The sequence below is a fragment of the Mustela nigripes genome, chromosome 3, assembly GCF_022355385.1.
Source record: "Mustela nigripes isolate SB6536 chromosome 3, MUSNIG.SB6536, whole genome shotgun sequence".
NCBI classification, from domain to species: Eukaryota; Metazoa; Chordata; class Mammalia; order Carnivora; family Mustelidae; genus Mustela; species Mustela nigripes.
Window position 1 is genome coordinate 11,585,479 of NC_081559.1, and position 12,631 is coordinate 11,598,109.

General features: G+C 41.5%; 1 protein-coding gene and 1 long non-coding RNA gene across 2 annotated transcripts in view; one reads left to right on the forward strand and one right to left on the reverse strand.

Moving 5' to 3' along the window:
* Window positions 1-1,293: 1,293 nt before the first annotated feature.
* Window positions 1,294-12,631, forward strand: part of C3H2orf69 (chromosome 3 C2orf69 homolog) — a 16,081-nt gene continuing 4,743 nt past the window's right edge. The window contains exon 1 of the mRNA XM_059393139.1: window positions 1,294-1,756. Coding sequence (XP_059249122.1) covers window positions 1,403-1,756 — 354 coding nt within the window. The 5' untranslated portion in view covers window positions 1,294-1,402. The remainder of the gene's footprint in view (window positions 1,757-12,631) is intronic.
* On the reverse strand, window positions 1,766-9,231 carry LOC132013429 (uncharacterized). The gene is made up of 3 exons (XR_009403004.1): window positions 9,082-9,231; window positions 2,876-2,966; window positions 1,766-2,182 (listed from the first exon to the last, which is right to left on the reverse strand). It is a non-coding gene; the product is annotated as an uncharacterized LOC132013429 (long non-coding RNA).

Genomic DNA, 12,631 nt, shown 5'->3' on the forward strand with positions numbered 1-12,631 from the left:
GAAGTAAACAATGTGTGTGCTTAAACACATACATATGTAGACTCACAACAGTTAATAATACGAAGTGCTCAGCTTGTCAACACAAAATGAGTAATCTTTTATAATTTCTCAAAGAAAGAGTTTTATTCCTTCTCAATTTAGGACAGTTGCCCAGATGCACAATCTTCATAAAGAAGACAGAGCTCCAGGGAAGGAACATTTAGTGTTTGCATTGTTTGCATAAAAAATTACAAATCATTAGATAAAAGACATTCCAGAAAGAAACAGACTTTATCTTAAGTTTAGTAGATGGAGGGCTTCATGACCTTAATCTTACAGGAACCAGGGAAGGTGTTTTGGTTTTTGTTTGTTTGTTAACTCTTTTCTTTATGTATAACCTCCTTTTTAGGTTATTTATAAACAAAGCAGATGGACAATATGTGCTCAGGGCAGAAGTAGACCCCATGCTTTGAGATTTTTGCAGACTCTGGTAGTTGTTAATGTATGCTTTCCCTGAGAACCCATGCGCGGGCCCAGAAATACTGAAAGTTGAAAATCACTAATACTGTGTCCTATAAAGCACCTTATAGTGCCTTGCCTCACCAACAGTTTGAGATTTAGAATACTGAACCATTTCCCACCCCCCAGCCCCGTCTTGAGCATACATTTGGCCAAAACTTACTGCTCCACAAGGGGCCACCACACCGGAGTCTGAAAACTCTAAAGCAGCCGATCCCATGGGTTGCAAACACCAGGGACAACAAATGTGTAACAGGTGGTGACCTGCCCCATTTTTCCTGTCCCAGGTCATGGGCCCTGTTCCCCACTACCAATCAAAGGTGCATTGGATTTCGTTTCTAACAACAAATCCCCATGAACCTAGAAATCCTCTGTATCCACAAAGAAAACTCGAGCTTGTGAGACAAGGAAGCTTCCCTTCATTTAGGGCTCAAAGAACTATAAAAAGTCTCACCAGAAAGGTGAGCCTACAGAAACGGGAGCACAGTGGACTCAAAACTCTACCCAGTCCTTGGACGACGGCCTCCGGGCCGCTCCTGCTGCGGTGCTCACGCCACCACTGCCGCCCTCCGTCCGGAGTCCCTAGTGCGTTCCCTCTTTCTCGGCTCTCCTCCAGCTCCGCGCCCGACTTCCGCTCGAACTTCCCGCGCACGGAACCCACCAATCACAAACGTCCTTCCTGGGGCCACGCCCCCCCCGCCCCCGGCCCGGGGAGCCGAGTCCAATTTCTCGTACACCCCCGCCCGCCCTTACGCACGCTGCGCGCGGACGCCGGCCTCTGACGCCGTCGTCGCCCCGGCGCCGCGTCCCGCCCTGGCCGCTCCCGCGGACCGTTGGGCGGCCTGCCCAAGTCCCTCCTTCGGGACCTCCCCTCACCCCCGAACCGCTCTCGCGGCAGCGACCCATGTGGGAGTTCAGGCTCCTGCGGTCGCCGCCGCCGCTGCTGCTCCTCCTGCCGCAGCTCAGCCTCGGAATCGCCGCGTCCCGCTCGCAGGCCGACACCATGAACCTGGGCGGCGGCGGCGGCGGCGGCGGCGGCGCGCGGTGCTCCTCCTCGGCGGAGGGGCGCCGGCCGCAGTGCCTGCAGCTGGCCGCGGTGCCGGGGGCTGACCCGCAGCGCAGCAACGAGCTGCTCCTGCTGGCGGCGGAGACGGCGGGGGAGGGACCGGAACGGCGCGCCCTGTCTGGGGAGCGGGCGAAGGAGGAGCCGCAGCCAGCGCGCCAGCATCACGTTCTCTACTTCCCCGGGGATGTGCAGGTAACCTGGGGCCTGCCTGGACACCTGTTCCCTCCCCGTGTGCATATGCGAATTCCCTCAGTGTCTCCCGTGCACTAGTGCCGGGTTCCTCGCCTCCCCTGAACACACCCACACATGCGCTCCCAGCGTGGCTCTTGAGTTACTCCACGAAATCCAAACCCGCCCCTGCCACGCCCCTGACCCCCTGCTTTTGGAGCCCCGGAGGGCAGGTGTCCTTGGAGGGTTACGACCGACCTCGGAAGAGCCAGCTGTTCGTCCGGGCTTGGGCGGGGGTGGGGGGGATTTTGAGACCGAACAAATGAGGCAGGCACATCCGTGTGTTCGTGCTCTAACTTGGTTTCTCCGAGGTGCGCGCGCGTGCATGTGTATTAGGAGACGGGATGGCTCTCAGATTAGCGCGCAGTGTTCCGAAAACGCTGGCAGTGACTTAAAAAAAAAAAAAAAATTTTTTTTTTTGTTTTTTTTTACAAGGATATGACACTTTCAGTAACCCTAGAAAAGGCAAAGGGGGTGGGTGGAAGAAAAGGGTCATTAATTGCTAAGCGTGTCAGTGTTTTGTGCTCACCTAAACTCTGTACTTTTGTACGTGGTTTTATCTTTATTATTAATTTTATATCTTCAAATATTCGTGGATGTATTGCCCTGCAAAGCTGGGTCTTAATGTAGATCTTAATTCAGAACCCTGTTGCCTTATATGGTAGCCATTAGTTATATGTGGCTATTTAAATTAAATTAATAAATCCAATTCCTCAGTTGTACTAGCAGCATTTCAAGTGCTTAGGAGCACCTGAGGTCTGTGTGTGCCCTAATGGACAGCGCAGATACAGAGCATTTTCACAGAACATTTCCATCATCACGGAAAGTTGTTGAGTAGTGCTAGTGTGGACAAGGAAAGCTCAAATGTGACTAGATGTGTTTCTTCTACTGTGAAACAGTATTAGTTTATTGTTTTTGAAATTGTTGCTTGAAAATGATACAGTTACAAACTTTGTGCCATGTGTCCAAAGATGATTAAGATATATGTAGTTTTTTTCTCTTGTTCTTAGAATAACTAACTGGGTTGATGGCTGATAACAACTATGTAAAAACTAGTATTTGGATTTAAGAGAAGATACTTACTCAGTTAATGCTGGGTTGCTCAGTGTGGGAAAACAGGATGATATTACTCATGGCCACTTGCAGAGATCTGAGGTACAGCTCGGGTGTGCATCTGTAATGATGATGATGGTGATGATAGTAATGGTAACTAACCTTTATTGAGCACCTACTAAATGTTTATAAAGTGTGACAACCCGAATACAATGCAGGTCTAAAAAGTCTAAATATACTTAGAGTCATATCTCCTTTTGTTTTGACATCATCCATTTCCTTATGTAGCCTGAGATTCCATTAGCTTTTTGGACAGTGATATAGTGTTTTATGCAGAGTATGAAGTGCTTTAAAAACCCAGGTCCTTTAAAGATAATGCATCAGAAGGCTTTGGCCAGATTGCCTAGGATTGAACCCTGATTCTGCACTTTTTAGCTATGAATTCTCCAGCCAATTGCGGCTACCTCAACTATAAAATAGGAATAATAATTTATAGAATATCAATGAGGACTAAATATGTGAACACCTGATAAGTGACAGTTCCTTCTCGTCTTTCTGATCACCTTTTTTATTGGGTGGCCCTAGTGCTCAGTTTGTGGACTTTTCTCTTCTGCCTTTACTCCCTTAGTGATCTCTTTGAGTCTTGTAGTTTTACATTCTTCCTGTACTCTGATGACCTTCAGCATTTGTGTATCTAGCCTATGTAGATTTCTGGAACCTTAGGCTTACCCTAAGGCATGCACAGTATTTCCTTTTGGGTAATTAATAGATATCTCAAAACTAAAATCTCTGGATCCTTGCTTTTAAATCTGTTCTTCCTTCTGTCTTCCTCATCTCAGTTAATGGAAATTCTTTTTTAGTTGCTGAAGTTAGAAATCTTGAATTATCTGTTAGCAACCTCTCTTTCACACTCATACCTCCATCAACAAAGTTGCTTCCCCTTCTAGATCTTTCTGGAAGTGATCAGATGAGTCCGTTTAAAAGTAAGTCCAATCATGCTACACCGCTGCTCAAAACTCTGCAGTAGCTTCCCAAATCACTCAGAGTAAAATCCAGAGAATCTTGATGTTTTGAAGGGCTCTTCACTGTCTTCACCTTTTCCCACTCTGTTGCTTTTCTGACTGTCTCCATTTTCTGTTCTACTCTGCCCTAGCAGCAGTATTCATACTTTTCATGGTAGATACACTTTACCTCAGAAGCTTTGCACATACTGCTCCGAAAATCTTCCTGCAGATATCTATAGGATTCATTACCTCATCTGTTTGAGTCTGTTCAAAAGTTGCCTTCACAGTGAGGCCTTTTCTGACCACCCTATTTAGTAATCAGATGTATCCACAAGATCCCTATTAGCTTTTCTCTTTTATTTTTACCCATTTCATTTACTGTATTATTCATTTTGGTTTTTGTCTGTCTTCCAGCACTACAGTATAAGCTTTATGTCTGTTTTTTTCACTAATATATCTATGTGAATAGATACATGCCACTGAATGGCATGTAGTAGGTGTTCAGTATGTAACTTGTTGAATGAATGAATGAATGAATATATGTAAGTTGCTTTGAGCAGTGCTCAAAGTGCTTGATCAATCTTGGCTATTATATGAAATGCTTTGGGCTCAGATTTCCTCATCTGTATCTTCGTACTTGATTCTTATCATCTTCATGTTCATCCTTGTGGAATTTACTGTTAAATACAGCTCGTCTTATCAGTGTATCGAATCTTTTATAGAACCATTGTTCTGGTTATATCATATATAGAGTAAATAAGCATACTTTGTGTATCTTTATTCTTATTTGGAGAAATACTGAACAGAAGTGGGCCAATAGAACTTTGTAAGGTACCATTAGAAAATTTACCTCATGTTAACACCAATTTATTATTTGGTATCAGATCTAGTTGTCTGTACTTTTAAATTTTAATTACCATTGCTTTCTTTTTTTTTTTTTTTTAAGATTTTATTTATTTATTTGGCAGACAGAGATGACAAGTAGGCAGAGAGACAGGCAGAGAGAGAGTGGGGAAGCAGGCTTCCCGCTGAGCAGAGAGAGCCCGATGTGGGGCTCCATCCCAGGACTCTGGGATCACGACCTGAGCCAAAGGCCGAGGCTTTAACCCACTGAGCCACCCAGGCGCCCCTTACCATTGCTTTCTTGATGTTCCTTTTGCAATCATTTTTTTCTTGTTATGTGCCCTTTTTTATTCTGTACTTGTTAGGTTTTTTCATTTGAGTTAATAGGCAAGCTGAGAACATAGTAATTCATATTTCTTAAGGTACTTTGATTTTTTTAATCCATCAGTAATGATTTTGGAGGGGGGAGTCAGGATTTTTTTAAATAGGCGCTTTCCAATTTTCTTGAGTTATCTTGCTTTTAAAAGCCTCAGGATATAAAATTAGACTTCTCTCTCTTTTTTAAAGTATAAGCTTACACTTTGATGAATTTTGACAGATGTTATAATTATGTAACCAATGCCACAGTCTTAAAACATCTCCATCACCCTAAAAGGGACCCTCATGCCCCACTTTTGTCTCTTTTCTCAGCCCCAGGCAACCAGTGACCTTTTTTTCACTATTGTTTTACCTTTTCCAGATTTTTATGAATTTGGAATCATAGTATGTGGTCTTGTGTCCGGCTTCTTTCCCTAGAATATAATGCTTTGAAATTCATTCTTACTCTTGCCTGTATCAATGGTATGTTCCTTTTTATTGCTAAGTAGTTTTCTATGTATGGATATACAATTTGTTTACTCATTTAGCACTTGGTGAACATTTGAGTCATTTTCCAATTTTACCTTTAAAAAATTTTTGTTTTCCTAAAGGCTAGGATATATAGATGATTGTGCCCTAAGTGTATGTCCTGGACTCTTTTTTCTCCTGTGTCATGCCTTTACTACTCACACTACTGCCACACTCAAACACTCCTGAAACTTAATATGTGGGTTTTCCCACATATTAAGGTGGGTTTTCCCACCATACCAGGTGATGCTCTGTGACTCCAGCTGGGTATCCTAGTACTTAATCTGACAGTATCTACCCGCGGTTATTGTCACAGTTCATAAGTTAAGGGCTCAGTCCCATAAGACTGTCCCCCATTTCAGATGCCATTTGCAAGTCCCAGGTTGTCACCTGTGCTGCTGCTGACTGGTTATAAATTGGGATGGCCATGATACCCTCCTTGGGTTCAGTTAATCTGCAAGAGTGACTCATAGAACTTAGGGAACGGTGTGCTTACTGTTTTACTCACTATGAAAGGATGTGATAACGAATACAGATGAACACCTAGATGGAAGAGATACATACGGTATGTGGGAATGGGTGTGGACCTTCCAAAGCTTGCTCTCCGAACACCACTCTCCTAGCACCTCTGTGTGTTCGCCAACCTAGAAGTTAGTAGAACCCATACTTTGGGGATTTTTAATGGAGGCCTCATTGCATAGTCACTGCCAATCATTAACATCCATTTCCAGCCCCTCTTTGGGGAATGGAGAGTGGGACAGAAAGTTTCAAACTTCTAATCATGTCTTGGTCTCTCTGGTTGACCAGTTCCCATCCAGGAGCCCACCAAGAGTTATTTCATTAGAAGAAAGTTGTTCCTGTCACCCAGGAAATTCCAAGGGTTTTAGGAGCTCTCTGCCAGGAACAGGAGCAGATAAAAATATATGTATTCTATTATTTCACACTTGATCTTGTGCCCTGGGGCTTTCTGTGCTCATATCAGGCAGCCTTCTTAGGCTGGATCCTGTTTTAGTCCTTCTAGCTTGCCTACTTGGGATGTCTACTTTATGCTCAGCAGAGGCTCCCCCTCCCTCCTTTTTTCGATGGAAGTACAGCTCATATCCAATGTAGTTATCCTTGCTCTGCTATAAGACTATAACGCCTAGCTTGAAACTTAATCACAAATGTTTCCAAACCGTTGGAGACACATGCACATCAAGTTTTGCTAAGAATCTTTTATACCCTTACTTTAGAAGCAGTATGGGGTGGGCCTGTAAGTTTCTGCAGGTCAGTAGGCATCTTCCTGTGAAATGAGCACCTTAAGCTCTCCAAGAGATTCTTTTGCCACTTGCTTCACTGGTGATGAGAAGCATCATACCCCCCCACCCCCCAAGCATTCCGCACTACATTACATTCCCAACTGGGATGAAAATTCTCAAACGGAAATACTCTCTTTCTATCGCCTTACCCTCTTCTCTAGAGTGGCCCTGGGTAATAGCCAGAGTTCCAGAAACAGTTTTGGCCAGCTGTTAGCGAGTCCTAGGGGGTGTCCTGTGTTTCTTTTTAGAATATGGGAGTATTTATCCACTGTTTTGGGATCTGGGATCAGTGACTATTTTTATATTTCAGTGCACACAGTTCCTTAGTATAAATTAAACATTTTTCCCTTCTGATCATGTAACCTGGAACTAATCAAAGAAAAGATCAAGTTTTTAGATTACCTCCTATGTGGTAGAGGCTAAGCTGAGAATTGTAGACTCTTGAGTTCATTTTGGCTCATTAACTAAATAACTATAATAGAAATATAAATAACTATAATAGAAATAACTATTTAGTTTCTAGCACCTCAGTTTCCTTAGCTATACGAAGGATTTAGATGAGTGCTTTGAGATCTAAGTTCCTGTTTTAATTTTATATCACAAATATAAATGTGCAAAGGGCAGTAGCAGAATCCATAAAAAGTTAAATGATAGCCTTCTGGGAGTAAGTATTTTTTAAATATATATGACAAACTGTTAATATTAATGAGATTATGAACTGTTAAGAAGGACTTGAACATCCAACTGGGAAAATTTTAAAGGACATGAACAGAGGATTAACAAAAGAAAAAAAAAGAAAATTGTCAATAAACAACCAGCTTAGGAATCAAAACATGCAAATTAAATCAAAAGTAAAGTATTTTATCACAGTAGTGAAGGTTTTTAAAAAATTAATGCTAATAGCTAGTGTGGGTAATGTGGGTAATACTTTTTATAAAAGTATAAATTCTTTTATACTTCCAGTGAGAATGGAAATTGAAATTAATCTTTTTGATGGGAAGTCTAAAAATTATGCATATCTGTATTTATTGATTTGGAACCAAGCCTGTAATATATTACTAGGGAGAAGTAAGAATGCTGTCTTAAATACATATTTACAAATGTGTATGTATACTGAAGAAAACTGGAATGCTAGACTCATTTTAATAATGATTATTTCTAATTGGTGGTTTTATGGATGACTTTTCTGTCTTCCTTATACCTTTGTATATAAACTAAATTTCTGTAGTTAGTATTACTTTCATTAGTTTTAAGATTTTTAATAGAAAAATATGTGTATTATTAAAAATCAAGTTTATTTAAGGTTATACGTTGAAAAGTATAACCTTTTCATTCCGGTCTCTCCGGTTCCCATTTCTCTTTCCCAACGCTACCGCTGTTGCTGATTTATGTGTTCTTCCACAGACATTCTGTGCTGATGCACACTTTTTTTTTTTTTTAAGATTTATTTCTTTTTTTTTTTTTTTTTTTTTTTAAGATTTTATTTATTTATTTGACAGAGAGAAATCACAAGTAGACGGAGAGGCAGGCAGAGAGAGAGAGAGGGAAGCAGGCTCCCCGCTGAGCAGAGAGCCCGATGCGGGACTCGATCCCAGGACCCTGAGATCATGACCTGAGCCGAAGGCAGTGGCTTAACCCACTGAGCCACCCAGGCGCCCCTTAAGATTTATTTCTTTATTTGAGAGAGTGAGAGTGCACGCGCAAGCTTGCATGTACACGCATGTGCACTCAGGGGACGTAGTACAGAAAAGGTGGAGTCTGACTTGGAGCTGATCTCAGGACCTGAAATCATGACCTGAGTGGAATCAAGACACGGACCCTCAACTGATTGATCCACCTCGGTGCCCTGCAAACTTTTTTTTTTCTTTTTTCTTAAAAAACACATAGCATACAAGGTTTTTTTTAGCCCTTATTTTTATAATGCATATGAGTACTCATAGTCTTGATTCATTCTTCTGAAACAGAAATAACCTTATACATGCTTATTTATTTATGCATATATGCAAGTATATCACTGAGATAAATTCCTAGAAGTGGAATCACTAGGTCAAAAGAGAAGTACATGTAAAATTGTTCAACAGAGATAGTATATGGCTGTTAGAAATAAAGGAAAATCACAACTCTGTTTCTCTTTCTCTCATACCCTATATCCAGTCAATCAGCAAATGCTGTTGACTCTACTTTCAAAATATAATCAGAGTCTTACCACTTCTTACCACTTGAATTTCTACTACCACTCTTGTTCAAGCCGCCTTTTCTCGTCAGGATTATACTTCAGGAACCTTCTACTGGTCTTCTGTTTCAGCTCCTGACCCTTCAACATAGGAGCAAGAGTAATCTTTCAAAACAAATTACATCAGCCCTGTGCTCTGAGCAAAGGCCAAAGTCCTCACACCTCCCCCTCTCCCCAACAATCTCTCTGGCCTTGGCGATTATTTATTTATTTTTTTTTAAGATTTTCTTTATTTGACATACAGAGAGAGAAAGAGTGCACAGGCCAAGCAATGGGGGCAGGCAGAGGGAGAGGGAAAAACAAGCTCCCCGCTGAACAGAGAGCCTGATGCCCAGGCTCCATGACCTGAGCTGCAGGGATGCCTAACAGACTGAGCCACCCGGGTGCCCCCACTTTCTTTTTGTTCCTACTACAGGAGCTACTCCAGTCTCACTGCTGTATCTTGGCTGTCCCAGACATGCTTCTGCTTCAGGGCCTTGCGGTTCCTTATGCCTGAAATAGCATGACTGACTTGCTTGGTTCCTTCAGGTACTTCTCAACTATGGTATTATTGGAGACCACCCTGGGTTTCATATAATCTTCTGTCCTTTCTAAAACCTTGTATCTCTTTTGCCCTGCTTAAAAAAAAAATTATACTCCATTGCATTCATTTATTTACTTTTATTTTATTTTTTTTCAGTGTTCCAAGATTCATTGTTTATGCACCACATCTGTTGCTCTATGCAATACGGGCCCTCCTTAATACCCACCACCAGGCTCACGCTTCCCCTACCACAAAACCCTGTTTGTTTCTCAGAGTCCACAGTCTCTCATGGTTTTTCTCCCCCTCTGATTTCCCCTAACTCACTTCTCCTCTCCATCTCCCCATGTCCTCGAGGTTATTCCAGGTTATTCCTTATGCTCCACAAGTAAGTGAAACCATATGATAATTGACTCTCTAATTGACTTATTTCACTCAGCATAATCTCCTCCAGTCCCATCCATGTTGATACAAAAGTTGGGTATTCATCCTTTCTGATGGAAGCATAATACTCCATTGTATATATGGACCACATCTTCCTTATCTATTTGTCTATTGAAGAGCATCTTGGCTCTTTCCACAGTTTGGTGACTGTGGCCATTGCTGCTAATGAAAATTGGGGTACAGATGGCCCTTCCTTTCACTACATCTGTATCTTTGGGGTAAATACCCAGTAGTGCAATTGCAGGGTCATAGGGTAGCTCTATTTTTAATTTCTTAAGGAATCTCCACACTGTTTTCCAGAGTGGCTGCACCAACTTGCATTCCCACCAACAGTGTAAGAAGGTTCCCCTTTCTCTACATCTTCTCTAACACGTGTTGTTTACTGTCTTGTTAATTTTGGCTCTTCTAACTGGTGTGAGGTGGTATCTCAGTTTTTTTTTTTTTTAAGATTTTATTTATTTGACAGAGAGATCACAAGTAAGCAGAGAGGCAGGTTGAGGGGTGGGGGGTGGGTAAGCAGGCTCCCGGCTGAGCAGAGAGCCGGATGCAGGCCTCGATCCCAGAACCCTAAGACCATGACCTGAGCTGAAGGCAGAGGCTTAACCCACTGAGCCACCCAGGTGCCCTCGATGTGGTTTTGATTTGAATCTCCCTGATTGCTAATGATGATGAACATTTTTTCACGTGTCGGTTAGCCATTTGTATGTCTTTTTTGGAGAAGTGTCTGTTCATTGTCTTCTGCCCATTTTTTGACGTGATTATATCTTGTGTGTATTGAGTCTGAGGAGTTCTTTATAGATCTTGGATATCAGCCCTTTGTCTGTAGCGTTATTTGCCAATATCTGCTCCCATTCCGTGGGTTGCTTCCTCGTTGACTGTTTCCTTTGCTATGCAGAAGCTTTTGGTCTTGATGAAGTCCCAAAAGTTCATTTTCTCTTTTGTTTCCTTTGCTTTTGGAGACATGTCTTTTTTTTTTTTTTTAAAGATTTTATTTATTTATTTGACAGACAGAGAGCACAAGTAGGCAGAGAGGCAGGCAGAGAGAGAGAGAGAGGAGGAAGCAGACTCCCTACTGAGCAGAGAGCCCGATGCGGGACTCGATCCCAGGACCCTGAGATCATGACCTGAGCCGAAGGCAGAGGCTTAACCCTCTGAGCCACCCAGGCGCCCTGGAGACATGTCTTGAAAGAAGTTGCTGTGGCTGATGTGGAAGAGGTTACTGCCTATGTTCTCCTCTAGGACTTTGATTGATTCATGCCTCATGTTGAGGTCTTTTATCCATTTCAAGTTTATCTTTGTGTATGGTGTAAGAGAATGGGTCGAGTTTCATTCTCCTAGTTGTCCAGTTTTCCCAGCACCACTTATTGAAGAGACTGTCTTTTTTTCCACTGTATATTTTTTCCTGCTTTGTTGAAGATTAATTGACCATAGAGTTGAGGGTCCATATCTGGGCTCTCTACTCTGTTCTACTGGCTGTCTTGGTGATCACAGCTTTGTAGTAAAGCTTGAAATCAGGCAATGTGATGACCCCAGTTTTGTTTTTCTTTTTCAACATTTCCTTAGCAATTCGGGGTCTCATCTGGTTCTATACAAATTTTAGGATTGTTTGTTCCAGCTCTTAGAAAAATGCCGGTGGAATTTTGACAGGGGTGGCATTGAAAGTATAGATTGCTCTAGGCAATATAGACATTTTAACAAACTCTCTCTTGGCAGATGACATGATATTTTATATGGAAAACCCAAAAGACTCCACCCCCAAACTACTGGAACTCATATAGCAATTCAGTAATGTGGCAGAATATAAAATCAGTGTATAGAAATCAGTTGCTTTCTTTTACACTAACTGTGAAAATATAGAAAGGGAAATTAGAGAATCGATTCCATTTACTATAGCACCAAGAACCATAAGATACCCGGTAATAAACCTAACCAAAGAGGTAAAAGATCTGTACTCAAGGAACTACAGAACATTCGTGAAAGAAATTGAAGAAGACACAAAAAGATGGAAAAGCATTCCATGCTCATGGATTGGAAGAATAAGCATTGTTAAAATGTCTCCATTGCATTAGCCACCATCTTAATATTTTATGCTGCCTGTTAGCGACTTGTGGCTATCGATCACTTGAAATGTTAGTCTAATCAAGGAGTTCAGTTTTTAATTATATTTAACTTTAAATTTAAGTCTAAAAACTGATAGTTCAGTTCCTAAAAAACTTTTAAGTATATTTGAACAACTTGAATGTGTGAATCTACTTTTTCAGCTGTAAATTTTATGAAATCTAAATTCAGATCCAGTAGTTCCAATGAAAATTTACCATTCAAATTGAGATGTCCTTTAAGTGTAAACACACACAGGATTTCAAAGACTTAGAAAAAGAAATATGATAATCTCTCATTGGTTTCTTTACATTGGTTACGTTTAAATTATAATATTTTGATATATTGGGCTCAATAACATTATTCAAAGTAGTTTCACCTGTTAACTTCTTACTTTGTAAAATGTAGCTACTAGAAAATTTTATGTGGACCATGTTATATTTCTGTTGGACAGAGTTGCTC